General features: G+C 42.6%; 1 protein-coding gene across 5 annotated transcripts in view; it reads right to left on the reverse strand.

The window, feature by feature from the left end:
• Positions 1–25057, reverse strand: part of LIFR (LIF receptor subunit alpha) — a 91136-nt gene that overhangs the window by 31571 nt on the left and 34508 nt on the right. The window contains exons 1-5 of one of the 5 annotated variants that reach the window (XM_046905192.1): positions 23727–23840; positions 21363–21425; positions 15257–15363; positions 2169–2319; positions 1337–1457 (exon numbers count right to left, since the gene is read on the reverse strand). In XM_046905192.1, the coding sequence (XP_046761148.1) occupies positions 1337–1457; positions 2169–2250 (203 nt within the window). In that variant the 5' untranslated portion in view covers positions 2251–2319; positions 15257–15363; positions 21363–21425; positions 23727–23840. Of the gene's footprint in view, positions 1–1336; positions 1458–2168; positions 2320–15256; positions 15364–21362; positions 21426–23258; positions 23304–23726; positions 23841–25057 lie in introns of those variants that run through there. The other 4 variants (NM_204575.2, NM_001396715.1, XM_046905193.1 and 1 more) reach the window with 4 other exon arrangements.

Genomic DNA, 25057 nt, shown 5'->3' on the forward strand with positions numbered 1-25057 from the left:
AAGTTTTGGAAAAATCCAAATCTTCCTCTTGAGGCAATGATAGGAGGAAGGAAAATGATGAGAACAATGCCAGACTTCCTGCTGAGAGGTTATTACTCTCTTATGAACTGGAACGAGACCCTGGAACTCCTATCTGCTGGAGACAAGAGCTTGGGTTGAACTTTCCTGGTTCACACAAAAGACTCCGGATTAGTTAAGGCCAGTTGAGACCTGAGTGCTCAGAAAGGCTATTCCTATTCTGTACTGAAATATCATTAGAGGATGTTTGGGAAAATGAAAAACAAAATTTCTTTCCCTCTGGGAGGTCTGCATGAAGCTCAGCCATCAGCCTCTGCTTTGGGGACCCAACCTTGTCCTGGTTTGCTACGGAAAAAAACAGAAGCAGCTACATGGTTGTGTTCTGAGGGCAGTACCTTGTGAACTCTGCACTCCCGATCTCTGGACAAAATATCACATACATGCAATTTTTGTATAGGAATAATAGCTGGCAGTGCAGGAATAATAACTAAACAAAGAAATCAAGCATGTAGGTGGAAGAAGTGCAGCCAAGCCCTGAGACCCCAAGGAAAAGTTTGGGCTGCCTGCAGAAGTAACAGGAAAAAAAGAGCGCAAATGTCTGGACTGGGAGAAGAATCAAGATACAAAAATGATTTGAACTCAATCCTAGCACATGATAAGTATTTGGCAGGCCCACAGCATGGGGAATTGCACATGTAGTTTCCTTAGTGAAAAACATGCTGAAGATTTTATTTTCGTCATGTTTTTTGAAAATTTCAACTTGCATTCCCTTCAGAAAGGCTACTGAATTTGTGGACTCATTTTCACATTATCTCTGATAAAATGTGCTCCAGACAGCTTAAAACTTAAATAGGTTATAAGACAGACACCAAGAGATTTTTAATGTTTTTCTACGTGTAAATCTTGACATTTATGTATTCTACCTCATTGGCACATAATATCAGGATCTGCTTCTTCCAACTATCATTTCCTTTTGGATTGACCCTGGTATGAAGACGTCCCTTATGAAAACTCTGAGTAAGGGCTAGGCAGACACACAGAGAACTCTGAGTAAAGGAGAGCATCTTCCAGCTCTTTGAAGAGATCAAGGAGGAGATTTTGGCAGGAGAATTGTTAGTGTGGAAAAAAAACAACTTCATCAGAAACCCTGCCATTGCCTGAGTTAGCAGTGCCTGCGGAGGGCACCACTGGAGAACAACCAGCAGTCAGACTCTTAGGGGAAAAAAAAAGCATTATGAATTTCATGGGCAGAGACTGAGGTACTACTACACTTTAACCACAGTTTAGCAGTCTGCAGTCAGGTAGGTAAGGGACTTACTCTGTAGCGTAACAAAACTCAGTTTGTCCATGTCTTCTTTCAGATGAGATCTCCCAAGTACAGACCATTTTATGTAAATTGTGCGTGACACATTTTAAATTCTGGGGGTCCCCTTGAGAACCTGAAATTGCATAAGAACTACAGTCACAAATGGCAGGTCATAAATGACCAACTGTAAAACAACTACTATGGTTCATACCTGTAGGCATTATGGTTACATATTTACCGCACACATTTTTGGACAGTATTTTATAACCACTGCACGATTTTTGAGTGTGCCTGTTTATAGACAGTCACAGACTGAAGGATTTCTAGAAGTACGTAGAATCTGGGTTTATATTTGTGCACGAGACGGGCAGCTGTCTCCACAGAACTCATTCCTAGCCTGGCCTAATAAGCAGGCTTTGGGCCAATGGCAAAACCGCAAGCACTGATGATAAACTTAATGAGTTTTTGTTTTCCTCCAATGCCCCACATGGAGGACAATTAATGATAGACTGGCAATTAATGATAATGTGTGAAACTGTCACAGACAGCTGACATAGACAGCAGGATGGTCTAAATGCAGACATTTATACCAACTGCGCATGCAGGCTATTGCAGCTGCACTATGGAGAATTTCAAACCCAGCTTTATACTGATTAACAAGATATCAATGGCTGCTAGAACAGAGAGACCAAGCCTGGCAGCGCTTCTATCTTAAGGATGGTGTGGAATCACAGTGGTGGCAATTTTTGAACGTTCATAGGGTAGGAAAGCATCATACTTAAGCGGTGTCAGTAGAGAGAAAAAGAAAAAAAGTAACCATTGAATTACATAACAACATACTCACCTATCTCTCGACTATGCACTAAGCTTGTTAAACATAAAAAAGCTAGAGCTAAAAGGCAGCGAAGGTTTGGATTCGTCCACATTCTTCTTCTGTTCCCCAAATGGCAGCTTCAAGTAGGAACAAACACCATCTTCTAAGAAGCTGGTCAGTTCTAAAATTGCAGAAAAAAAGAACAAAAAAACCTCTTTGAAATTCTAGAGCTGTCACTACCCAAATGCTACTTTTTATTCCACCTATTTTTCTTTTCCAGTGATGCCACCAGGTGTGTTACTGCCTTTCTTTTCTGACTGGCAAGCAAACCTTTTTTTACTGTCCCAACAACTCCCTGATGCACACTTTTTCAGAAAGGTTATTCAAAGATAACTTCAGGACTCATATGGAAAACACAACTGTACACAGAGCTCCTTCAGGACTATCTCATGACAGACAGAATAGACGTGGCAGTGCATTATCCTAGGACAGGTTTTTTCTAATGTAAATTGTATGTCACATTTACAGAAGGTCCCAAGTACCACCACTGCAAATGTCCCCTGCTTTGGGTAAGGGTCTAAGAGAGCAGAGTAGCTCGTCTGATTATCTGATTTCCTTTCCACTCTGGTAACTCCTCATATTCCTGCCTCTCAAACCTATGAGATGCCAGAACCAAAGCAGATTAACTGAGGATCGCTCATATTAACTGAGTGATATTTAGCAGCAATATGCTGCTTAATAATAATTTCTAGAGCAGAAAGGAAAAGGAAAGAAAAGAAAAGAAAAAGATGGCCACGTCTGCATACCTGGATACTTGCTGCTGTAAATATTGACCTTAAGGCAAAAATCATCTAGAACATTATATTTAATGTCGTCTTTGACGATGAATGGGTTGCATGTTTTCCGAAGAGACGTTCATCAGAAACTGAGGAACACATTCAGTTCCACCGACACTTCGGACAACATCAGTTTTAGTTCCCAAAAAGAAAACTGCAGGAAAGCTTTTGCTCAAGCTCAACCTATCCCCAAAGCATTGTTTCCCAAATGACCTGAAAGCTTTGGAAACCTGAGTTTCCCAGAGACCACAGTTCTCATGTACCAAAGGGTCTTCTCACACTGACACAGATCAGAAGGAGTTAGATCATTTTCACATAGGAATACAGCCGAGACACTCTCTCCTACTGAGCAATTTTCTAACACTGCAGACCAGCTCGTCCAAAAGACGAATCAAGTGGAAAACCACCTGATCCTGGAAGTCTCTTGCAAAGCTAGATATACCTCATCATCAGAGTAACAGGCTTGGTCTGAAAGCCCCTGGTAATTTTAGAAGTCCCCCTTTACTGAAGTCCTGCACTCCCCAGGAGGATGCTCCTTCATCTTTCAGTACAGACAACGTCCTCATCATCATTATTATTATTATTTAAGAAAGTCGCCCTCACAGGAGACCTGGGAATGCCACAAAGACTTCTGCACTCCCCATCAATCTGTGTGCACTGTGTTAGGAGAAGTGTAGCAGCATTACTTCAGATAATCCAGAACTGTTCACAAGTGGCCACTGCTTTCTTTTGGTCTGCAGCAAACAGACTGAGGGAATGGCACAGGCAGAGCTGGAGCTAAGAGAGATTCTGTGGTAAAGGTCAACGTTATATTTGGAGAGAAGAAACACCCCTAAAACTCATTCTATTTTCATCATATTCTCAAGTGAGTTCCAAATTTTTGTTTTCATACATTCTTAAACTGAAATAACCATGCCGGACAACTTGCTCAGGGCCAAATCAGAAGTAGACAAATCCACGTTAAGGACTAACTATGAACCTGCCAGCACTTAAAACATACTGCTGTCAGTGCCAGAAGCGCCCACTGAATGTTGGCACCTCTTGAGGGCTTCGTATCATATTTGTCCACATTACTCATGGAAATCTATGACGTCAGCTCCAGGTTTAAACTGTTTCACAAACCTCTCACTTCATTAGGAATCTGAAGACTGCTCTGACAGACCTGGGAGTTAACATGAACAAAACAACTGACTTCCACTCAATAAGTACATGTAAATTACAACTCACTGTTTGCAAGTACTTATCATATTTCTTAAAAGGCCATTTCAGGTTTGCAGTAAAGCCCATAATCAAAACTTCAAGTTTTACATCCAAATTAGTTGACAGCATCCTGCTAGCTTGCAGAAACCAGGGACAGAATAAAAAAAAAGGGGGGGAAAGCACCGATAGCACTTGAAGCAGAGAAAACTGCACTTTGAAGTTATTTAAACCCTGAAGAACTCACTTTCTAAACACACAGCTGTATGTGACTGTGCAAAACCTGTTTGGTCATGCCAGGTTTCTGAGGCAGTCAGCAGCCTACACGTGCCTGTGTGTGGTTCAAAAAATATGCTTTTCTGCTTTCTTGTAATATGTACTTTGGATGCTGTGCGGATGCTTTAACATTTTAACAGTGAATTCCAAGAAATTTGAGTAAAACCAACTTCTCCTAAATCAAGCAGTTTTAGTTTCTGTTTCAGAATCAGATAGGCACCAAAGGAAAGTTGTGTGCTTCCATGCAAAGCATGACAAGTATCTCGTAAACCACAATCTTTCCTAAGAAGTGTAGACTCCCTGGCTCTTGTCTTCTCATATACATTTTCTAACTCACTGAAAAGCTGCCAAATCCAAGACTCACATCCAATAATTGAATGCCATCAGTCAGGAGAAAAGATACCCATTAATAGGCTTGTTTTAATTACAAAGTTACAAAATAATTGAAGTAATTTTAAAATAGAAAGTATCCTTTCTTTGGGTAAAAGCTGCCTTTCATCTGTTTCAGGCTAATGAGATATGGAGGTTTTCCCTTATTCTGCAGAGTAATGAAAAGCTGTTACCCTCTAAGCAGATACACTGTTATGGCATAGGACAACGTAAGAATAAGAGATACAAATTTAGGACAAGAGGTCTCAGCATTGTTAGCGTAAGTCAAAACCTTATGCTGGAGTGCAACAGGAGCAGCTATTGCTAAGCATTTTTCAGTTTTAGGTCAACATATTTTTAAAATGAGATGAAGGAGGTAAATCCGGTCTCTCCACTGTAAAGAGCAACTGCAGCTAAACCTTTTATAACAGATGTCAATATTAAAATCCACCAGCGACAGGACATCCCGTAACAGTCCCATCTCCCCAGGCAATCTATTCACGTCACTCCACTGGCACCACTGTTGGTGTTCCCAACTGCTGCACAACTATCTCTTGCTCTATTTCAAGGACGTTATTCTGTTCCTCCTCCAGAAGATAAAGCGCAATTCATCATCCGACTTACAGCAACCTTCCACGCAGAAGATGACTGGAACCAGGTCTTCACTAGTTCCTCCCTTAAAAACAACATTTCTTTCACTATTTCCTAGTCCCTGTTTCCAGATTTGTGATAATTCCTGGAACATATCCGTGTGGACCAAACCTGCTGTACTCTCAGATTCAGGAGTATTTTTGTCTCCTGAAGCCTTGAGCATTACCAAGCACAATGAAAGAACTTTCCTAAGGCAAACCTTTCAGTACTATGTGTTTACACAGGCCATGCCATATTTGCTTTTCTCTCAGTGTTCAGACCTTGTTGACTCAATTGCAGTTTGTGATCTGGCCCCGGATACTGCTGTATGTAGCTGCCACGTAGCTGTTTGTCTAGCACTTCAGACTCCATCCTCATCCTCAGATGGGCTGCAAACCTCCTGACTTGGCATGAGCAGACTTGCAAAGCAGAATTAATCTTAATGAACTGTCTTGTAAAGGTCTTTCACTTTTCCAATTTTAAGATAAGGATAAAGCCTTCCATAATTCTATGCTCATGAAGAATGTTACACATGTATTTAAAAGACATCTGCATGCAAATTTGTGCCATTCCAGGAGCAAAGGCTTTGGTAGATAAGCTACCCATATTTAAGATCAGTTGCTAAAAACAAGATTCTGAGATAACTTTGTTGGAAGCTACAGTACACAGAGACGTTCTGACTTCTACTCAGGGCTCTACGGTGTGGAACTGGTCTTTGTCCCCTTGGCCAGAAAGTCATTTTAAATTGCTTTTTATGCAGCTAAGCTAAAGGAGGACAAATAGATTCAGATTTTTAATCACTGAAGTCAGTGGATGATGGTCCCCATTTAAAACAAAATTAAGGGTATGCGTGTATACACGCTGCTGAAGCAGCCTCAAGACAGCCAACAAACAGATTAATGCTAACTGTGGACTTCTAAAGATGTTGTGAGGCATGCAGTGTACCTACTGGCACATCAGGCAGATTACAGAGAGGAGATGATAATTCCAGTTCAACACTATGTGTCTGGGAAAATATCCGTGGACATCTTTCCTTCAAAATCTTGTCAGCTGTAAAGGTTAAGGGCTCTGTCACAAGCTGAAAAAACAAGCAGAGCACCAAATGTCTGACAGTGACACGCTGACACATTCCCAGCCTCACCAGACTCAACCGCGCAAAGGGGAAAACACAAGATAGCTGCAGTCCCTCCTGCTGTGTTTCTTACTATGCGTTTCTGGGTTTAACTGCTTCTGCCTAATACTTTAAAACATAGCTGATCAGTTGTTTGATTCTTTTTAAAATAAAAGAAAAAGTATTTCCTAGTCAGCTGTAACAGCTTGGTTCCTGAAGTACACGACTTCTTCAAAGTTCTATTAAGAAATTACAAAGGAAAAAAGATGTATTTTTGTGTTTTCTTGTCTCAGAATGTAATTCATTGTCAAGTGCTTAGAAACCACTTTGAACACAAACAAACAACACCGACTGAAAAAATCAAAAAGCCTTTCTGGCCTGCTTCCTGCTGGCAGTCTGATATGCCAATCGCAACGCTACAGATCTGGTTTAATAACTGATGGACTGAGGATCAGTGGTCACACTTTTCATACCTATTTTTGTGATCCACATGCAGGTACATAAAAGGAAAGGTTAAAAAGTGAACTTACCCAGAAGGCTCACGGAAAATATAAGTGGAGAGTACTAGATGAGATCATACGTAATAAATGTAACCACCGTAATAAATCTGTACATCAATAAATTATCTCCAGTTATATTTTGTTGGGGTTTTTTTTCCATCGTTAAAGTTATCTTCAAAATAATTTACCAAAAAATGGAACAATAAATGTTCCCAAGGAAAATGATTGCATAGGACAGCACCAAAAAAAAAACCACCACCACCAACAACAACAACAAAAAAACTGCAGAGACTGATGTTAGGCTGTATTTCCAGAGACACTGAATACCCATCATCTCAAATGTATCGAGGCAGAAATGAAGGTGCTAAGATCAAAACCTTACTGCTGGCAGAAAAACTATTCTGCTTAGCAGGTGGAGTTCATTCATTTTACTTGGCTTTGATTTTTTATTTTTTTTTTCCAGACAGAGATATTAATTTAATCTCCAAAGTGAGAGACAATGCTCCTATGTCCATACGCACAGATCAAGTTACACATCCACATCCTACTACCGCCAACAGAAAACTTTGAAAAAATTCCCCTATCTAAAATCCATGCCAGAAGTACACATTTCTGGGAAATAAAGCAAATTGCCAGTGCAGCTGACAGTAAAGACAATGAAGACAAAAACAGAGGACGAAGTGGCTTTCTTTAAAACAGCTTTGCTGACCCCAGAGCCTGCAGTCTTTGACTCTAGAGATAGCTGAGTAATATAAAAAGGAAAAGTAGAATTAATAAGATTTATTTGAGAGGTTTGGGCTATTTTTCAACAGAGTACATTCTTCCACCTCCTTAAAAAAATTCCCAGACTTGAGACAAAAATCTCTCTTTAACAATCTGAATGCAGGCTTTCCCTTTCTGTTTTATAACATGGCAGCATTCCCTGTTATAAAAGATTTGCAGGACATGAATCACTAAAAATTGTTTATAAATGAAGGCTGAAGCCCATCTGGGAATCTGGCTTTCCCCAGTTCTGAGGAATTAACTTAAGAATTCACTAGTTCTCTTTTGGAAAGCTGATGAAATAATTCCAGTTGCCTATCTGCACCAGCGCAGCCTCCTAATCTGCAGCAGAGGAAAAATAAGCAAGGAGCATTAAGATATTACACAATTAATGCACAGGAGGGCACAGGGCCATATAATTTGTCCTTTCAGACACATTTTGGTGTGCTGTTGTTTCTGCCAAGCACAAGTGAAAAACTCCCTTCTCACCACTTCCTCTGGCTTCTGAACAGCAGCAGCATCTCAGAAGTGCTGGGAGTCCACTCCAGGATGCTCCTGCTCTGCAAGGTGGAGGAGGATGTTAGGACACAACTCACCAGCTCAGCTCAACAACCAATGCTTTCACAATCTCATTTTTAAAGCTGCTGGTCACCAGTACCATCTAAAAAGCCAGATATTTTACAAAGATTGCTGGATGCAGCCATTTCACCTGGCTCAGAGTCTCGAGGACAACACAGCAGCTGCACTCACTTCTCACTTTTACCAGTTCCTCCTTGCTTCCAATCCCAGCACTCCTGAACACAACGGAAATACAACCAAGGGAGCTGCAGATTGAGAGAGCTGGAGGATACTTCAAAGCAGAAAATCAGTATGAGAAAGCATCCCCACCTGGCAAGGAAATGAGAGAAAACTCTCTGATAAGGATTTCCTGATGTGAGGAAGGTGATGCAGGTATTCTGTGTAAGGACACAGATGAGAAAGACTAAGAAAGCCATGAACAAGTACCACAGTCCAAGGCTGATTTCAGGAAAGCATTTAGTACTTCCTTGACATTACAACACAGATACACATACAAAACCTGATACCCTGAAGATATGCCTTTAAAAAGAAATGAAAACACACAGGTGAAATAGATGTCAAGTGGTTTGATCATAGCAATGGATACAATCTTGAAAAGGATTGGGAAGTACAATGTAAGATTCTTTGTTAAGAAAAAAAAGCTCATACACAAGAACAAACTCCGTGGCTTATAGATAGTATTGAGAAAAACATTCCTGCTTGGACAGCCAGGCTGGAGAGAGGAAAGGGTAATGATACAGAAGTCAGGCAGAGAAGAGTACTGAAAGGTCAGAATAAAGCAAAGAGATGCTGTAGGAATCTATGGTTTATTTTTACCACAACTTAAACAGAACACATTAGATGGTATTTGGGGGATTTTCAAGCTAAGTATGTGTCCTGTACACTTTGCCTTTCATTCTCATTGAATTCTTTCTGAATTGAGTTCCTGCTTTCAATTAATTTACAGGCTAACTCAGGGGCTTGTAGTCCTCCAGAGTTATCTGCCATGCCTTGCTCAGCACACACACCAAGAGAGGCTCCCACCCCATGTGTTCCATCTGATGCTCCCAATACAGGACCTTCTGAAGAACAAAGACACTTCCAAACTAAAGTCAGGTATCTAAATCCTGAGTATGGAAGAGTCTGTTTGTATCAATTACTACCAAGCCCATGGTAAACTACAAGAACACCCATCACTACTAGGAACACAGCACTGCTCTCCAGATGATAACAGAAGAGAACAAATACTTCTGAGGAACACGGTGAACCCTAATAATACCATGAATAGATTAAATACTTTTGGGATATCTGCAAGCTTGTGAATGATTTATTTCTGTTACATACTAGGAAAATGTTATCATGGATTGAAGCTTACATGCTAAGCTTTACTAGACATCAGAGGAGGCATATTAGAAAGGCCTGGTTTGCAGTAGAGTGAAGGCTGACTTCATGCTGCAGCCACTTCCTCAGCGGGGTCTCTGCATCTAGCTGCAGAGTTCCGTAAAGCTTTTAAGGACACTGCACATAGCACTTTGAGACCTCACCTCCCCATTCTGGGCAAACTGAACCTGGGAAGCATGTTCAAAGTTTACGGCAGGGGTAAGAGGACAGCCAAAGCATTATCAGATACGCCTGACTTCCTTAGGAAGTCAGCTCAAATTAACAAGCACAGATTCTTCTTCCACAGAGGTGCAGATGGAAAACACCTAATCACTTGAACAAAGAACAAAGTGGAGGGGTGAAGGTTAAGGGACGCTATGAGGCAATGAGAAACTTAGCTTCTAGCTATTGTGCTGTGCAGTAGAAGGAAACTGCTAGGAGTCACTTACACACTAGTATTTTAACCCATTCAAAAACTGTGTTGATACTTACTACAACTGGCAAATTAATAATGCAGTAACGTGAAGGACTCTACTTTGGTATTTACGTAAATCTGATACAGCTACACACACTTCCTGATATGCTTGAATTTAGTGATCTCACGGTCATACTTCCTTGAATTCTTGCACTTCACAACACGGCTTGGAACAAGTACACTGGCCAAAAAAACCCTCAAATTTGTTTGCATATGTATAGAACACTACTTAACACGAATGCCTACGTCTATCCGCTATACCTTTGCAATATTTAATACTGGGACAATGCATACAGGCAAATATATTCACATTTTTCTTGAAATTCATTCAAAAAACCATTCAAATAGAATACATTGACAAGATTTTCCTCGTCTCTGAGGCTTGCTGCATTTTAGTGATACATAACTGTAATAAAACACTAACCCACTATTCCAAAGCACATTTAATTTTTCAAGGTAACATTCGTGTCTGTTTAGTTCTCAGAACAGCACAACTTCAGAGGAAAACTCTGCCCACGTTGTCAGCTGTGCTTTATTCAGTGTGAGAGTCAAGGGCAGGGCCCCTGTCACTCACATTTTACAAAGGGGGCTGCAGGAAAAGAATGCATTATGTTGTCCCCGCTGTTTTTCTTCAGCTCATACACCATTATGAACAGATAAATCTTAAAGAAGTTTACCTTATTAATGAAAGATTTCATTTTCCTTAATCTGGCAGTGTTCAAAAACTTATTTTGAACTGTATGACCCTTAATCTTCTTTCCATCACCGGAAAAGCCTATTTAGTTTTATAAGGGAACACTGATAATTGTTGAAGCAATTCCAAAAATGTTTTTTCTAAAAACAGACAGCAGTGACCTGAGGGTTGGAATCCTTCCTTGTTTACAGTGAAACCTGTGGTATTCAAATTATTTTTAAGGTATAATGAACTGAATCCAAAGAAATCTGGTTTCATGTGTACGAACAGTATACAAATAGATCAAATGCTGAACTGTGGCTTTCGCATTAAATAATATATTGAGAATAACAAGCAACAGTTATGCAATATCCTTCCAGTGTGAATGTAAGGAATGAGAGTCACTTACGAGAAAGATATTGATTTTTTAGTAATCAAGGGAATGAGCAATTCCTGAAACTACAGATCTATATTTTCTGATAAATTCACATTGTATTAGTTTGCCTCTTGTCTTTAAAACTCTTGTACTTCCACAGTGAACAGCCTGCTATCACAGCTAGGCTCCCTTTCCACTGGGATGACCAAATGCCTTCCTTTCCTCTCCAGTGCTCTCTTAACTAAGCTGGCATCCAAGTGCTGCTATTCCACTTCCAGCCCCTCCAAAGAAGGAAGACCAATAATTTATTATGACACTATGAGAACAAGCTTGTCCATGTGTAATTACATTGCAGTTGGCATTTATTTTGAAAGTGTAGTTATTTCACCTACTGATTTAGTTGTTTTTTATTCCCCTCCAGGTTCTCATTTATATATACCACATGCATAGTCTCCTTTTGTGGCAGCAAAGCGTAGGAATTAATCTTAAGTACTCAGAAACACAAATATTGACAGTTGAAAAGCATCAGAGCCAGCCTCCTTCCTAATTAACTTTTGTAGGCCCCAAGAGAGACCACTGCTACACTATGAAAGATAAATATTTAACTCTTGCACTTGTGCACGCACACACGGTAGCACAGCTACTGGAAATGGAGACTCCCTCTTTCCCACACACAGGCCTGCTCACTCTTTCACAGTACTGGCATTCTTAATTCTGTTGCTGGTCACAGCCATCACTGGAGCCACGGACCCAGGAGACACATGGGCACATCAAATTCATCTGTCTGAAGCTATGCTGCTCCCCTCTGTCTTCTCTACTCTCACAAAAGTCCCTAGGTGCTTGGCAACGGACTTACGATCCACTCATGGATCAGCTCTTACAGTAGCACAGCTGGCAACCCAGAACACCAAAATAAGCCAACTCATTCACATTATCCTTTCTACCACTCTAGAAAACTTTCACACCCTGCAAATAGACACAGTGCCAGCTATCTAGTTTTAGTACTCTGCTCCATGCCACCCTTAGCTCTACAAGCACATGTTGCTTCCTTAACTGAACCCTACCTGAAATCACTGGCTGCAACACCAAAGGAACAAGATTCTGTTGCTTTACCTGTAAATTAACATACGATTTTCCATATCAATTAACTTAGGATAAATATTCAGTTTGAACGGAACACTGCTAAATATAAATGTATGCAAAGTTCAGATTTTGTTTTCCATTTTTGTAAGATGTCAAGTGAGACTTCAAATCTGATTCAAACATTGACCGAGACGTCCCAGTCCAGGAGAGTGAAAAAGATGCTAAAAACCACCCAAATTTTCTTTTAAATACTCCAAGTGAGAAGCTCACATCTTATCTGTTGACTGAATTCATCTAACTTATAGTTTCTTGATTTTGCATTAAAATCTCAGCATTTTAAAATAATAGTTAAGATGGCTAGCACTCATATGTATCATTTTTATCTGTGAAGAACAGAGCAGCGCTTTCTGACATTCCTTTCAGTATTCAGCAAAAGCAGTGAATTGAATCCCTGACAATAACCTACCAGCAAGTGCTGAGACAGCAGCGTCTGTAAGGCTAATGATGCTGCACCTAATTTAAAAATGAAAGCAGCTCACAGAAAATTGAGCTTGCTACTAACGGGACACAGCGAGTCAGTTCCACAAGTTTCTCCTGACCTGATTCAGACATAGAATAAGAAAAATCATAAATTTTCGGTCACAACTGCACCTCATTTCACACCTTCACATCATTTTCATATGACCATCACTATAACAACTGTAATCTAGATCTGTCTTTTGTCCCTCAATCCTCCCTTAAAAACAAGATTATTTGAGTGAAGATCTTCCATTGTTGTTGTATCTTCTCAAGGGTGAGCATAAAAACAGGCTGCAGAGAGGGAAAAACAACCTTGGTTTTACACACACAAATCATTCCAATTTTGCTGTCTTTGTTTAACAGGGCTCTTCCTTCCTGCTATTATTAGTAAATCTCATGGTTTACATCTCCTAGCATTAGGCTGGCAGATGATGTATAAAAGAAGGAGAACTTCTTACTTATTAGATTCTGTCTCCCATAAATCCTACATACGTACATGTTGGCATGAAAAAATCCCTTCCTGTGGAATGCTCTTCATCCCATTTTTCATGCATTGATGCTGATACATTTAACTTTTTTGTTGTGCGACTCAGCAATGAAGCAGCTATTGTTCCTAAACTGCTGAGCAAGTCCAACTGTGGGAACAAGAGACATGCGACTGCTCTCAGTTGTCTTGCTGGTGGCTACAGAGAGAAGTGTTAGGACAAGGGGTGGAGAAGACAGGAGGCAAGAGGATACATAACTCTGCAAAGAGGAGTTAATGGGACCATTAATATTTCGGTACAGTTAGAAAAAAACACATATTCTGCTTCAGTGTATTTTTACTTCTATTCTACACTTCTGTTCCTTAGGGAAACTTCTGCTCCTTACGCATTTAATCAGATATATCATACATGACTCACAAAGCCAAGCCTGTTCTTAAACCCTTACCTGTCTAAACCCAGAGAGCTGCAAAGCATCTAATGTAAACTTCACGCCGTGAAACACTGACAAATTAGTTTTGTTTTCCCTTTTTACAAAACCTTCTTCTAAAAAAAACTTGTGCCAATCTCACCAGAACCCACAATCATTAGAAGTTATGAGAACCCACATACCATTTAGAAACACCACTACCTCAAACACCTTTGGAAAGTACTCTGCACTTCCCAGTTCTGCAGTCTATATCCTGCAACTATATTCTGCAGTCATATTCTGCAACTATATCATGGGCTGCATTAAAAAAAGGGGCAGCCAGCAGGGAGAGGGAGGTGATTGTGCCCCTCTACTCAGCTCTTGTGAGGCCCCATCTGGAGTACTACATCCAGGCCTGGGGCCCCCAGTACAGGAAGGACGTGGAGCTCTTGGAGCGGGTCCAGAGGAGGGCCACTGAGATGATCAGAGGGCTGGAGCACCTCTCCTATGAAGAAAGGTTGAAGGAACTGGGATTGTTTAGCTCGGAGAGGAGAAGGCTCTGGGGAGACCTCATTGTGGCCTTCCAATACTTGAAGGGAGTGTATAAACAGGAGGGGAAATGGCTGTTTACGAGGGTGGATAGTGATAGGACAAGGGGGAATGGTTTTAAACTGGGACAGGGGAGGTTTAGATTAGATATTAGGAGGAATTTTTTCACACAGAGGGTGGTGACACACTGGAACAGGCTGCCCAAGGAGGTTGTGGATGCCCCATCCCTGGAGGCATTCAAGGCCAGGCTGGATGTGGCTCTGGGCAGCCTGGTCTGGGGGTTGGCAACCCTGCACATAGCAGGGGGGTTGAAACTCCACGACCATTATGGTCCTTTTCAATCTAAGCTATTCTGTGATTCTATGATTCCATCATAGTAAGGGGCTGTAAACAGTACCTTGCAAGTATTACATTTGCAACGCATATACCACAGGAGCATAAATATTTTGCTTTAGAACATACATGCAGAAACTCTTTGTGAGCTACAGCAGAAGAGATTGAAAAGATCAAATATGCATGCACATACCAGAAATGTACAAGTATCCTTTCTTTTTCGAGTTAAGAAAACTAAAACACTCCAACAATCAACTTTCATTAGAAATAGTAAAATTTGATGCACTTCACCTTAAAAGTAAAGATGAACAGTAGATGATTATTACCAATACTTGTTAGACAGCTTTTCAAGTAAATAGTTCTTCATATCTCTAGGCTTAGGCTGCAGAACCTTCTTTGCAAGTCCCATGAACCAAGCAGCAAAGTGCCATCATAGATCACCTGTGCCCTCTGAAATGAAGGTATTTCAAAGCCATGGGGTGCTGTACAAATAAGTGCTGATTTACGCAAGAAAACAAACCTCAGTAACCACATATATACGTATATTGCTCCTGACTATGACTAATTTGACCTTACAAATAAAGCTATGCATACACTTACATTTGCACAGCCGGCAGGAGCTCAGCTGCAGGAGCCTTTGATGGACTCAGTCCTCACTCTTCAGTGCAGCAGAGCTGAGCGCTGAAGCGGGCAGCCACAGTAGGTACCTGGAGTTAAAAGATTAATGTATAATCAGTGGGGAGGAATGCTGCACAAGAGGTTCCATCAGAAAAGATCCTGAATTATAAGTACACCTTCTGTGCTTACACGCGTAGTGAGAAAAGCTAACTCTGCTCAGAGCCCACTAATGACCTATTTCTGCAGGCAGCTACTGTAACACTGAGGGCTTGCTCCCATTATTGTCTGTAGTAATCACAGCCCAAACTCATCTCCAACCCAGAGATACTTACTGATTAGCCAAAAAGCATACAGTAGGGCAAAAGGGTGAAACAAAAGAACACAACAAGGACATGTACTTCACACATTAACACTACCTGCACTGCTTATTAGTTGAAACATGGAGAAGTAATTGGAAAATATTCAGCTTTCGGAGTATGAGTTTTTCCATCACTCAAATATACATTAAAAGTCACTGAAAAAAATGTCCTCACAACTTAGTCTGTATGGATGGAGCTACCTTATAGAATTCAAGTAAACACTGCAAGGGAAATACTAAATGTTCACTGGCAATGGAAATGGTCTAATCCAGTACTGCCAGTTTACATGCACAATGAAAAAATTACATAGAGCAGATCAGGTCTGGGAGATTACCTGCTACTGCAAAGCCCGAAATAACGCAACTATTTAGTTTAACAAGGTTACTTGATGACAGTTCTCAATTACATACAACAAAGAAAGGTTTAAACATAGCCTGTGAAATATGAGATGCGAAAGACAATGCCAGGTAGCAGATCATCACTGAAAAGTGTTGTTCTGTTGCTTTCTTTTTTGTTTTTTAAATAAAGTAAATTGACATTGGCAAAGCGTTCCAAGGATTCGATGAACTGTTTGAAATCTTAAGGATACGATCTGATGCATTCCTGAAAATAATTCTAAATATGGTCTTAGCACAGTTATTTCAAAATTTAAGTTTCGGGTCCCTATTACACTAATGCTAGCCCAGATTAGCATAAAAATCCCACAGATCTTATGACTGTTCTAATACTGAAGGAAGATAACATACAGTGGACAAATTGACCAATTCTGAGGTAAGATGTAAAGTAAGAGTTACATGACAAGTTGCTAGATGTACATCCACATCAGTTCCACCATTTGAAACATGTAGTAACACTGGACCAAAAATATCTTCTTTTGAAAAATTCCTAGCGTTTCAGAGAAGAAACCGGCCAATCACATTCAATTTGGAGGAGAAGGTCGTTCTATATTGGGAACTGTGACAATGCTATTCTAGCAGATGAATTATGAGTTACGTGCCTGGAGACCTGTGTACTGAAGACTTCTCATGGCTGTGACCTTTGCTGGAGTACGGAGCAGGGGAAGGAGGGGAAAAGGAAGAGGAACAGGTTGACTCCAGGGAACAGATATTATTATCCTCATTACCAGCAGAAACCCTAACAGAAGTAAAAGAAACGTGTGACAAGTATATGCAACTCACACACGCAGTACTTTGGTGCTTGTTACAGCTAGCTCAAGACAACACTGAAGTTGTCTTTCTCAGAATTCCACCTAGGATTAAGCTTTAAAAGCTTATCTTCTTAGTTTTAGCTCACGAGTAGCTATAAAATCCTGGAGGTCAAATCTCTCTTTTGCTGAAGACGATGAACCTGATTCAAAACAAAATACTGTGGAAATCAGTTGTAGTTCAAACACATATAACTTATATTCACCTTTGGGCTTCAGAGCCTGCAGAAGCCCAACCTGTAAGATTGACCACTATAATTTTCTCCTGAAGTTCACTTGATTTAAGCAGCTTTTTTGCCCTGTGGTACTATTAAAACCAATTATTTGAGAAAGGCATTTTGTAAGTCTACCTTTACTGATTTCGTAGTTAGGAGAGGCCATTAGATCACCTGGTTAAAGGGAGGCAAATCCACAGTCAGCCATACGAACAGGGTTAAATGCCAAGGCAAGTAGCAGAGATGCCTTGGCACAAGAGCTTCTGGGTGACAGCACAATCCCTGATCTGAGAAGGAGAGCTGCCAGAATAAGACAAATATTGCCAGACAGCCCCAGAAGGCCATGCCTCCTCTCTTGTGTGTGCAAATCTGCCAGTCCTCTGGACTCTCCAAGATACATGCAATTGTAGCAGCGCTCCCAAATGTCTAAGTAACATGAAATGCAACATCATAGAAACCATCACTAACGGAGAAGTCTAAACCTTCCTGATGGACTACATTAGAGATGCATTCTCAGGCTCAGCCTAGATGTGGCAGGTTGGCTTGCCTTCATGTTGCCTAGGCCCCAACATATACAAGGCTGGCCCAGGCCTTCATGGCACGTGGCCCAGTCAGAGCCTGGCTCCAAACCAGCTTTTCGTGAGCTGCTTAAAGTGCTCCCAATAAAGAGAAAGTAGATTTAAATCTTTAGGCTGAAATGTACTGCATGGCCAAGAGAACAACATGAGGAGCGTTTGAGGGAACAAAACCAAATGGGGAAGAGCTAGCTTGCTCTGCTCTTCATGCTAGTCAAGCTTGTGACAGCTCACCTAACACCATCCAGAGCAAATGTTTAACCATGCTACTGAGTCAAAAGAGCCTGCATTTCCTCTTGAAGGGAATTCGTTAATTTATTCACGGAGCAAAACTAGTTCAGATGGCTGAGGCCCAGAAGAAAACTGTGTGTAAGCAAAACATCTTTGACCACCTCTGTAACTTACACTCTTATTACACCATTAAGCAACTTCTATAGTAATAACAAAATTACACAAGCATAAGAAACTTTCCCAAGTACTTTTCAGATAGCATTTATTATCTAGAGTACAAACACACTGCTGTACATAAATTCCATGATTCTGTGCTACAAACAGGGCCACCTTAGTATAAAGTTAAAACTATTGAAGCTATTACCAGTGCACCTTATCCCACAATAATGCTCTAATCAAGTATACTATACCAGTGAAAATTTTTGGCTGGCCTGGAAGATGCTGAAGTACAAAAGCAACCCAAAGTCCACTTTCAGCTACTGAAGACTTCAGGTGGCTGAGGCTGGCCGGTATGCTGCACTGTCTGGTATTGAAGGATAATTCCCCTCAGTTCCTAGGTTTATAAGAGAGAAAAGACTCTGCTCACACACACACATGGCCCAAGAGATGGGGAAACCATCCTGCTACCCCCACATCAAGCTGGCAACACAGGCCGCCCATGCTCTGCTTTTTGGACCGGTAGGAAGTGAGGCAGAGGAGCAGGGAGTTGCTACAGTGCCATCCTTGTTTCGAGGATATGCGCTTTTAGAACTTGTGCTCCCTGAGGTAAAAGGCATAATTTGGACTCCACAGCTGACAAGTCAGCAGTTCTCTGCCTATGGGATAAATGAAGACTGCTTCTGTTGTAGCAACAGTCTTTGTCATCACTCCAGTGCCAGCTACAGACAGTGCATGGAAAGCAGGGGAGACATATGCCCTTCAAAACCTTACACCCTGACCGGCACTCATACCAATGGGTTAGGAGCTATATTTAGTTGAAGCATTTTCTCCTTGCAGTGAAATCCACTGCTAGGAGTGACTCGAGAGAGCAGTAGGGAAAGGCAGGCAGCAGTGAAGGGGCAAAAGACCCTGCTACAAGCTCCTGGCTCTTATAAGAAGGGCAAGGACCTTGCAGTCACACACCTGGAGGGCTCCCATTGCCTATAAATCCAGGAACTACACACCCACCAAAGGAGGGAGGACAGCAGTGATCAGCTATAGCCTGGTGGTTACTACAAAAGGCCTTACCCAGTGTTTGAAACTGCTAGGTATCATTAGTTCTACCTAATATCTGTTGGCTCATAATGCAGTAAGCAAAGCAGACAAGGAACAAGGGAACCTTTGTTTTTGTGGGTGGCTGCCATTTGAGCTGTCCCCTATCCTACCAAGGTGGGTAAGAAAGTAGCTCTAGCCATCTAAGAATTCATATGGCCCTCACCACTGCCATAGTAATGAGTCTGGAAGAAATCCAGAAAATTCTGGAAGAAATCCCTGGAGACATTTAAGCACATATAAAATCAGAATTTGTGATGCACAGACCTAAAAGGACACACTCCAATATCCCATTTAGCTGCAACTAAATATTAATGGAGACAAAAAAAAAAAAAAAAAAAAAAAAAAAGGAGAGAGAAAAAGGAGAGGAGAGGAGGAGATGATAAATTATGTAAGCATCACCATGTATATACGCAGATGATCTCAAGTTTGATAAGACCAGAACACCTGCCTAACGCGTATATGCTCAAAATTCACAAGGCAATTATTTTCTCACCTAAGCCAGACAATAAGATGTTCACAGAACAGGTCACATACAGCCATCCAGCATGAGGTTCCCCAAAAAAGCAGTGAAGAAAAGAAAGCTATAGCAGTGCTCTACTTGCTGGGGTGTCCCAATGACTACAGAACATGCTGGGGGGTGGAGAGCATCTGTAACCATGCTGGAGATTAAGAGACGAGACAGGATGGAGACCTCCCCAGTCTTTCTGTAGATGGCATTTCTCTTCATGACTTCAGTCACCTCTGACTCAGAGCAGAACTCCGTGTCCTTGTGAGGGAGACTGGAGGACCATGGGCTCCAAGCCCTGCTTCCAGGGATTACTCATATCTTTTATATTAAGCTGCTTATGGAGCGAAGTACATGAACTGGCCTTTGGGCATAATCACTTTTCATGCCATATCTAGAAGAAAGTAGTTTATTTTTCTTATTTTTAGACAGAAATTAGATTCCTAACAGTCAAAAAGGATTTGTAACTCAGTATCAGGAGAAAAGGCACACTAAAACACAAAACCACTGCAGGTAAATCTAGTCAGTTTTGTTAGCAGCAGTAAAACTGATTTCCACACCTGTTTTCCACATCTCAGTGGGCATGGATTGATGTGTAACACAGAGTAATATATATTGTCTTAACTTAAGATACTTACTTAAGCAAGTATCTTTCCTTCTCCTTCAAGTCTTCCTTGTACTGCTAAATAACATCCCTCCACTTAAGTCAACTCTGTATTTCAACATCAGTTTCAACATCAGATCTCAGTATTTCTGTTACAACTACGTCCTACCTGTATTATTGAAAATGGAACAAAACCAATCCCACAAAGCTTCCTGATTTCCTTTTTGCATTTTCCCTGAAAGCTGACATTCACAGAATCACAGAACTGCAGGGGTTGGGAGGGAGCTCAAGAGCTCACAGAGTCCAACCTCCCTGCTAAACAGGTACACAACAAAAAAATCACACGGGTGGGCATCCAGCCAGGTCTTGAATATCTCCTTAGGAGAATCCATAACCTCTCTGGGCAGTCTGTTGCAGTGCCCAGGTTACCCAGTCTTTCCTCCTAAGGGAGACACTCCAGGCCCTTTATCATCTTTGTGGCCACCCACTGGACTACTTCTAGGAGATCCCTGTCTTTTTAATTCAGCAGTTCTAGTAAACTCATTACAAGATAATATAATCTGACTTTCAAAAATGTGCAAGATTTTTGTTTTTATCTAACAATTGTATGAACATTCCTTGGGTTACACAGCAGTATGGTTGAATTTAGCATGCTCGGCTTTCCTCTGAGCACTAACACATAGCATAACTGGAAAAAAGCCTAATTTACCTGGTCACATCATCTACTGAGTCACTTACAGAAAAAACACAATCCATCTGCATCATCCTTGTGACATGCTGCACTCTGCAAGATAGAGTCAGAATCTATAAAAACCCTCATGGACTGCCAAACATATTTTACTTGAGGTACCATTTAATTTTTCAGGAATAATTCTTACCAGCACACATCAACCCTTCTGCCCAAATACATCAGCTCTCATGGCACAAAACTCTCTTTCAGGCACCCACCAGATTAAACAATTCATGCTCTAGCAGAGCTGCTTCTTATCAATAGTATAAACTCTGCTATAGCATTACACATAAAGATGTATAAATAAATCCATGTATATATCTACTATGTTTACTAGAGTTCTTAGAGTAAGCCTGAGCTGCGCATGATGATGAAACAAGCCTGACTTTGTAACAATAGATAGCAACTTACCTAGCACGTGAAAATTAAAGCCCCATGAGCTCAGTGCTGAAGTTGCAGGAGCAGCTTTACCACCTGTGAAAATAAGTTTTTCTTTCTTGGAGAGCATCGCCACCCATATGGCTGCTCCTGCCCATTCCACAGTGTCTGTCAAGTCTACAGGCATGCCCTCGCCTAAAGGTTACATCTCTCCCTTTCCTCAGCACACCTGTAAAGGGATTTTGCACAATCTAACTCCCCTGATAGGCTTGCCACCAGTTGCTCTAAGTGACTGAAAAGACATGTTTGGACAGTGCACAATGGAAACTCTTATCACTTAATAACGCTGATAAAAGTTTCAATAGGTGAAACAGTGATAAGATGAAAGGATGTGATGACTGAGTAAACAGAAAAGACAAACCAAACAAATCAAGTCTTTCGCTATCTGAAAGCTATACACTGAAGCAGCTCCAAGGCAGTGATCTTTAAGCTCTTGATTTGTGGACTTCTCCATCATCCTCTGGTTTAGATACACATCCCTGCAGACCTGCAGCCTCCAGACGCTAAGCTGTTCTCTGCAGCCTAAGCAGACCTCTCAGCAGAGACCTGCAGACGCCTCCCCAGCTAACAGCTGGCAGCCGCGGCTCAGCAGCAGCAACCAGCGGCAGCAGGGCACCATTCACTCTGCACTTCTCCCTGTATTTTCTTCTGCCTTTCCCACATCCTAATCCTTCTTTCATCAAACATTATTTTTGTTGTAATCTTGAGTCACTGGGGCCCAATCCAGGAGTGTTTGCTGGTTTTTTTTTAAATCACCAGAAGCAAATGGAGTTCAATGTTTATCTTTATCACCACGACCATATAACATACAATGGTTGAGAAGTTAAGAACAAGCAGACTTTTTGCAAAATGACAAACTTATGACAAACTTATTTTTCCCCACAGGATGCACAACGCTGTATCCATAAAACATAGGAGCACCAACAGAACGGCATGAAACAACACACTGTTCCCTTACAGAGGGAATGTGGCACGACACAGACCCTCATCTTCCACACAGCTAACAGACCTGCCAAAACTGACTGATGGTCAGGGTCCAAGCTACTTGCTGAGGGTTTAAGAATTTAAAGATTTTTTCCTTGGAAAAAAGGAAGAAAAGACTTTCAGGTGTGATGTCAAAGAGACAAGCCACATCGCCTTGCTCAAGTAACAAGCCAAACTCCACATACAGAATAAAGCTACCGGTTCCCTGCACGATGCAATGTCAAATTCCTGAAGGAATTTAACACAGCGTAGACAACTTGGTTGTGGAAATGAATATCTGACTGTTTTTGCAACAGAAATTTTAAGCATGAATGTCTGGATTAGAGAATCAAAGGGAGAGCTCCTACACATCAGCACATAGCTGAGGTCCCCCAGATACAAGGGGATTTCAATACTTATCTGAAGCCCGATTCCCATTTACAGCAAAGTCCCCTGGCATTTACAATTAGGAAACAGAAAAGCCACATCTATCGCTAATTCCTACTGCAGCAGCACCCAGCATGCCAGCACAACATGCCCCGTTCACACTGAGTTGTAACACGGGAATGACGTTTCTTCCAGAACCACCTCGGAGGCTTAGGGTGATCTTTTTTTAAGCATGCCCTCCAAAGGCACCATAAATTTAATCCCTTAAAATAGAGGCGGTGAGCTGCTACCGCCGGGCCACTGCCGGCGTGAGAGGTGCGTCCGGATGCTCCTGGCAGCAGAACGGGCTCTGCATTTCCCTCCCAAGGTCCTGTTCCTTTTCTTTTTCTTTCTTTCTTTTCTTTTTTTCTTTTTCTTTTTCTTTTTTTTTTTAATTTTTGGGAAGATGGTACTTTAAAAAATCATCATAATAAATAATGATAAATAAAAACGCACGAAAGAAGAGGCATAAATATTTACCCACTGCTCGGTCCTTGAACCCACCAACTTGCCGGCCAGCAGAATGAGCTCTTGACACAACACAGTCTCTATATAACCGCCGGCTCCGGGTAGCGGCTGCCTTCCCCGCCGCTCTCCCCCGGGGGAGCCCGTGACCGCCGCGCCCCCGGCCCCGCCGCCACCTGTCCCCGGCCCCAGCTTCGGCCAACGCGGGGGACGCGGCCCTGCGAGGCGCCGCCGGCACAGCGGGAGCTCCGTTGCCCCTCCGCGCGGAGGCACTGCGGGAAGGCAGCGCAGCGCGGGGATCGCCACCCCCCGCCGCCCCTCTTCGCCCCGCGCCCGGCCCCCCCGCCGCCATTCGCCCCTCCTCGAGGCGGGTGGAGGGACGCGGGGGGCGCTTCCCGGCGCGGCTCCCTCCCAGGTGCGAGCACAGCTCTCAGCGCGGAGGCGCCGCCGGCGAAAGCCGCCCGACCCGGGTCCGGCACTCACCCGCCGCCGCCTCGCCCTGCCCTGCGGCGGCCTCATGCCTCGGGGGTGTGCGCAGTGCCCGCGGCGCGATCCCGGGCGGCCCAGCTCCGGCGGGCAGCAGTGCGCAGCGCCGACAGGAAGGAGGGATGGAGCAGGCAGGGAGAGGGAGGGAGGGAGGGAGGGAGGGAGGGATGGAGGAGAGGGCCTGGCGGGCTGCCTGCGGGAGGAGCCTGCGCCGCTCATCGCCCGCCGGCGCGGCTGCCCAGGCGGGAGGCAGCACCCACGGGCCTACCCTCAGGGCGAGGCTGCTCGTGGCACCTGGCGCCCCCGGGCTGCGCGTGGGCAGCGCTGCCTGTGGCATTCAGCGCCCGAGGCTGGGGCTGCGCTCACGCTCAGCCGGAGGAGCGTTGGTTATGGTTTTTCAGGGCTGAGGATTTCAGTTTCTCCCTGGTCATACTGTGCGACTTAGTGTCAGGATTTGGTAAGGGCGCAGTTGCTGAAGATACTTCAGCAGCCAGCGGTCCCCAGCAGGCTGTAGAAAGCAGACTGAAGTCACAAATCTGATCACTTCAGGTTCCCTTTGACACCATCAAACACCATTCTCAGAAAACCCTTCTGTCCAACATCACGGACGCCACCAGCCATCTGGGGTTCAAACTGTTGGTCCAGACCTCCAAGTGCAGGAAGTTCAGAAGATTTTATATTTGCCTCCAGTTTTTGAGGTCTGGGACTCGACCTCCAGCATTTCTCCGAAGCCACAATAGCTACATGCCAGCCTCTCTTTTAAATCAAACTTCAAATCTTCACAATCCCACAGTCTCAAGAGTCAAGCGATTAAAAATATATATATGCCACGAGGCCCATAAAATCGGAAGAGCTGGCAAGCCTATGGCTCCTCTTTTGTTCCCCAGGAAACCACAGCAAGACTGAGAGAAAAAGTGACTTCTCAGTTTTCCTTGGATTTTCCTGCTTGCACTCTCCTCCAGGCGGTTTCTAGATTGTTGTAGATGTTTTTTTGCAGAGCCTACATGGTAAGGAATTGCATGCAGTTGTATGAGGGTGCTGAGCCAGACGTGTCCTACCTTGGCTATGTGGATGTATTTGGTGTCTCCAAAGCCACTCTCCACAACCCCACACGTTCCCTACCCAGGCTAAGTGAATGCAAACTATTTTGTAGAGATGAAATCTTCCATCCTTTCCTCCCCATTCCAATGTTTTTGCTTGTGCAAAGAAAATTGAAGCTGCTGTAAGCTAGAGCAAGAACAACATGAACCTTGCGGTTGGGTCTCTTCTGACTGAAGAGCATGCTTGACTTCAGGCCTCCTGAGACAGTTGTCTATCCATTGACCTGT

This window comes from Gallus gallus, chromosome Z, assembly GCF_016699485.2.
Source record: "Gallus gallus isolate bGalGal1 chromosome Z, bGalGal1.mat.broiler.GRCg7b, whole genome shotgun sequence".
Lineage (NCBI taxonomy): Eukaryota > Metazoa > Chordata > Aves > Galliformes > Phasianidae > Gallus > Gallus gallus.